The 5,652-nt window shown below is 36.0% G+C and overlaps 1 protein-coding gene across 1 annotated transcript; it reads right to left on the minus strand.

Annotated features, from left to right (window-relative positions):
* On the minus strand, positions 1–3,548 carry LOC134260996 (uncharacterized). Its single transcript, XM_062743493.1, has 2 exons — positions 3,220–3,548; positions 1–508 (listed from the first exon to the last, which is right to left on the minus strand). The coding sequence occupies exons 1-2, from the start codon at positions 3,331–3,333 to the stop codon at positions 242–244; spliced, it is 381 nt and encodes a 126-aa protein (XP_062599477.1). The 5' UTR covers positions 3,334–3,548; the 3' UTR covers positions 1–241.
* Positions 3,549–5,652: the final 2,104 nt, after the last annotated feature.

Consider the following 5,652-nt stretch of genomic DNA (forward strand, 5'->3'; position numbering starts at 1 on the left):
AAACTTCATGATTTGGTATGTTTTACATAATTAACATTGAGATCAAAATTCAATTTAAATACACAAAATAAAATAATTAAATGTAAAGTACGCATTTAAAAATTAAATATACAACATCTAACAGCATACACATATCTATATATTTTATAAATCACTGGGATCAATGATTTCTTGATGAACATGCATTGAAAAATAGACCATCATATGTTCATCTTTTGATTATCATGTTATATGTCTTTTATCATAAATGAGTATCTGCTATTGATATCCTTCGCATTTCATATCGGTCTACTTTGCTTGAGATTTCGGAGATCTTTTCTGACTCCAAACTGTCTGCATCACTAGAGCTTTCCTGTGTTTTTAATGCATGTAGGAGGTCCTGGAAATCATCTGTTCCGTCACGGACCAACACTGGCGGTGTCACATAAATATTGCCACTAGAGGGCAGTGTTCTTTTCACTTTCATTGTGGTAGATTTAGATGGTAATGTAGAATCTCTCTCCCACTCCTGGAAAGATACAAAATGTAAGGCTTAAAATTCATTTTAATTTCAGTTTGATGTATTAAATCAATGAAATTGAGATACTGTAGATACACTAATATTCGGGGGATAAAATTTCATTGATTGGTCAGTTTAAATAGTTTCGAGGGCATTTAATTTCATTTTTTTGAAGGTATCACCCTATTCAATATAAAGTCACAAAAAATTTTGTGTGGGATTTAATTTCGGTGATAATTGTTAACAACGAAATAAAGTTTAATCCCCCAGGAACATTTGAGCATTTACAGTATGTACGTTTCCTAACTCAATCCACAAAGACATCCTGCAGCTAGTTTTTAATATTTTTCTCGTCATCTACATTATTCCTAATTAGCACCAATAGAGAAAATTTCCTTGGTTTTTTTTTAGTTGACATATACCGGTATCCATTTCATTAACTACAAAAGCCAGCAGGACCTTTCAGGCCATTTTTTTCCAGTTATACAGTTGTACATGGACTTCATCAACAGAAGCTTATTGCCTTTTTTTTTTTAGTTTCATTTGAACTGAAGTATCTCAAACACTGAAATCTTGAACACCACGTATATGTTGAAGTGATATAGAAATCCCAAATACAGGATTTTTCCCCTGATATCTTGAATCCTTGGGTATCTCAAAAATTTTTCTTAGTCCCATAAGAATGTAAAAAGGTTTGACTGTATATTTATCTCATTAATTAACAAGAGGCCCAGGGGCCACATCGCTCACCTGAGCAATAGGCTACGAAAAATCACACATCAGATCAGAACTGAAAGTTTGCTGAGGGGGGGGGGGGGGGGGGCTTTAATTTTAACCCCCCAGGGGGTCATGATTTGAACAAACTTTAATCTACACTACCTGAGGATGATTCCCTATAAATATCACTAAGCATGGCTTTAAAGTACTTGAAAACAAGATTTTAAAAGGTTTCCCTAGATATTCCTATGTAAAACTTTTATCGGCCATTTTGCCCCACCCTACCCCCGGGGGTCATGATTTGAACAAGCTTGAATCTACACTATCTGAGGATGATTCCACATTAGTTTCATCTTTCCTGTCTCAATGGTTCTTGAGAAGAAGATTTTTCCTATATATTCCTATTTAAAACTTTGATTGGCCATTTTAGCCCCACCCTACCCCCGGGGGTCATGATTTGAACAAAATTGAATCTACACTACCTGAGGATGATTCCATGAGTTTCATCTTTCCTGGTCCAGTGGTTCTTGAGAAGAAGATTTTTAAAGATTTTTCCTATATATTCCTATGTTAAACTTTGATCGGCCATTTTGGCCCCACCCTACCCCAGGGGGTCATGATTTGAACAAACATGAATCTACACTACCTAAACATGATTCCACATGAGTTTCATCTTTCCTGGTCCAGTGGTTCATGAGAAGAAAATTTTTAAAGATTTTTACGGTATATTCATATGTAAAACTTTATTCGGCCATTTTGGCCCCATCCTACCCCTGGGGGTCATGATTTGAACAAACTTGAATCTACACTACCTAAAGATGATTCCAAATGAGTTTCATCTTTCCTGGTCCAGTTGTTCTTGAGAAGAAGATTTTTAAAGATTTTTCCTATATATTCCTATTTAAAACTTTGATCGGCCATTTTGACCCCACCCTACCCCTGGGGGGTCATGATTTGAACAAACTTGAATCTACACTACCTGAGGATGATTCCACATGAGTTTCATCTTTCCTGGCCCAGTGGTTCTTGAGAAGAAGATTTTTTAAAAATGCCATTAATTTTTCTCTAATTCATAATTATCTCCCCTTGGAAAAGGGCATGGCCCTTCATTTGAACAAACTTGAATCCCCTTTACCCATGGATATTTTGTAGCAAGTTTGGTTGAAATTGGCCCAGTGGTTCTTGAGAAGAAGATGAAAATGTGAAAAGTTTACAACAACGACAACGACAACGATGCTAACGACAACGACAGACAACGGACAAATTTTGATCAGAAAAGCTCACTTGAGCCTTTGGCTCAGGTGAGCTAAAAAGCCAAGTGTTAAGGTTATATTTTTGTTGCCTGCAGAGCAAAGCAACAAACAGGGATCACTTTGTCTGATGTCTGTCTGTTTGTCATCTGTCTGCCACACTTAATATCTGTAAAACTATTAAAAGTAGGAATTTGACAATTTACTCATGTATTTCTTGGAAGAATAGCTTTTGTAATACTGTGACTGCGCGCTGGTCTGAATTTGTGTATTTAAATACATTATTTTTACTTCATGCTCAGTTGATGCGCTTTTCTGTGAAGTCAATATATCTATATATATGGATCGATCTCAAAAAAGGGCTATATTTATATAATAGCAAATTCGCAATATGTACATTGCTCTGAAAAACTTTGCTATATCCACAATTCGCTATATCCATTTTTGTTCTAAAAGAGTTTTAATAGGTGCACTTAGTTTTTCTAATTTACTAGAGGTGTATAGCCCTAATAAGACTCTCTGTTGTACATGTACCTCATTAACTACAGAGGTAGAAGAACAAGTAAGACTGCCTATATCTGTAGCACATATCTCATTAACTAAAGAGGCATTAGAATCCTTAAGGCTGCCTATCTCTGTTGTAATTAACTATAGAGGCAATAGAACTATTAAGACTGCCTATTTCTGTTGTACATACTTCTTAACTACAGGGGCAGTAGAATTCTTAAGGCTGCCTATTTCTGTTGTACATACCTCATTAACTACAGAGGCAGTAGAGCCCTTCAGGCTGCCTATCTCTGTTGTAAAGGTATGATGATGGAAATCTGTTGGTAGGCTACCATTCTGCTGTAGATTTTCAGTAGACATGGAGTAGGCTCGCTTTTGTGGTCCAAGGCACTCTTGTACACAGGGGTTCCTTAGTATGGTGTATAAAACAATTACCAACAAGGCCTGTGAAATAAACAAAATAACATGTATTTATGATAGGAAATATGTACCGTTGCTGCTGTTTTGATTCATGACAACAAAGCATTGCTTTTGTACAAATGTAATACCTAATACCGTATAAGCAGAATTTTTAACAAGGATTTAATTCTGGCATTATTAGCCAGGGTACTGTGAGCACTAAAACCGAATATTGCTAAAAATTAATTGCTTTTAAGTTGTAATAGCTTCTTCTGATAGCATTTAAAAATCACTCAAATCACTTCTCACTAAAAATAAAGTATCAATTTTTAGCTCTTCTGAGCCAAAGGCTCAAAGAGCTAATGCTATAGCCATTTGTGCGGTGTGCGTAAACTTTTTAGAATATGGGCCATAACTCAAGAACCCCTTGGCCAATCAGTACCAAATTTGTCACAGGGTATCCTTGGCCCAAGGGCTACCATTTATACTAAAATAAGGGTTGGGACCCTTAAACAAGGGTAGATAATCAGGAAAACAAAACCAAAAGTACTGGTTGCTAAAAAATCTTCTTCTCCATAACCACCAGGCAGATTTTCACCAAACTTACATACAAGGATCAGGATATGTCGAAGATTAAAATTTGCAGGGGGAATTACCCTGGGGCAAAGGGCGTGGTCTCAAGGTCACTTCAAAGTTGACCTAAATTTACAATTAATAAAAACGTGTATATTTTGCTTACTATAAGGACTAGGATCATCAAATTGTGTAAGTTGATGCACCTTACGACTTCACATCATGTTAGCTCAAAAGTAGGTCACGGTGACCTACTTTTTAAATTTTGTGGGGATTTGTTTTCAAATTGATTTGAAGGCATATTTTGGACACTTTAAGGCCTATGATCATCAAACTTTGTCAGTTGATGCATCTTGGGTCCTCAAACAATGTCAACTTAAAAGTAGGTCACCGTGACCTACTTTTTTGAACTTTATGACTTATCCTTTTAAAAACATTAAATCCCATTATTTCAGACACTGGGAGGTTTAGAATCATCAAATCTTGTACTTTGATGCATCTTGAGACCTTAAAACATATTTATGAAAAAGTAGGTCACTCTGACCTACTTTTTGAATTTTGCCGACATTTGTTTTCAAATTGTTTAAGACGCATATTTTGATTACCTTCAGACCTACGATCATCAAAGTTGGTCAGTACATGCATCTTGGGTCTTTGAAAAATGTCGACCAAAATGTAGGTCACGATGACCTACTCAACATTTTATGGCTATATTTAAGTATCTTAGGTATTTATTGGCTTAAAATCATCAAACTTTGTGAGTGGATGCATATTTGGTTTTCGGAGAGTGATGACCAAAAGGTAGGTCATGGTGACCTACTTTTGACATTTTATGGCTTTATTTAAGTATCTCCGGTACTTATTGGCTTAGAATCATCAAACTTTGTGAGTTGATGCATCTTGGGTTTTCGGAGAGTGACAACCAAAAAGTAGGTCATGGTGACCTACTTTTGACATTTTATGGCTTTATTTTAATATATCTCGTACTTATTGGCTTAGAATCATCAAACTTTGTGAGTTGATGCATCTTGGGTTTTCGGAGAGTGACGACCAAAAAGTAGGTCATGGTGACCTACTTTGACATTTTGTGGCTATAATTAAGAATCTCTGGTACTTATTAACCTAAAATCATCAAACTTTGTCAGTTGATGCATCTTGGGTTTTCGGAGATTGTAGACCAAAAAGTAGGTCACAGTGACCTACTTTTGACATTTTATGGCTATATTTAAGTATCTCAGGCGCTTATTGGCTAAGAATCATCAAACTTTCTCAGTTGAGGCATCTTGGGTTTTCGAAGAATGTCGACCAAAAGGTAGGTCACGGTGACCTAATTTTGAATATCTCAGGTATGTATTACCTTAGAATCATCAAACTTTGTCAGTTTAGGCACCTTGGGTTTTTGGAGAATGTCAACCAAAAAGTAGGTCACAGTGACCTACTTTTGACATTCTATGGCTATATTTAATGATATCTGGTTCTTATTGGCTCGGAATCATCAAACTTTGTCAGTTGAGGCATCTTACGGTTTCATTCAATGTCCAACAAGAAGTAGGTCATGGTGACCTACTTTTGAATATCTCAGGTACTTAATGGCTTAGAATCATAAAATTTTGTCAGTTTAGGCATCTTGGGTTTTTGGATAATGTCGACCAAAAGTAGGTCACCGTGACCAACTTTTGACATTTGATGGCTATATTTATTTATCTC

This window comes from Saccostrea cucullata, unplaced genomic scaffold (assembly GCF_032062105.1).
Source record: "Saccostrea cucullata isolate Sc308-1 unplaced genomic scaffold, CSIRO_AGI_Scuc_v1 ctg12365, whole genome shotgun sequence".
Classification (NCBI taxonomy): Eukaryota; Metazoa; Mollusca; class Bivalvia; order Ostreida; family Ostreidae; genus Saccostrea; species Saccostrea cuccullata.

Excerpts from the sequence above, each read along its gene's own strand:
- LOC134260996 (XM_062743493.1), bottom strand. The coding sequence starts at position 3,333 with ATGTCTACTGAAAATCTACAGCAGAATGGTAGCCTACCAACAGATTTC. Across the intron at positions 509-3,219 it reads CTGCCTCTGTAGTTAATGAG|GAGTGGGAGAGAGATTCTAC; the intron begins GTATGTACAACA and ends GTATCTTTCCAG.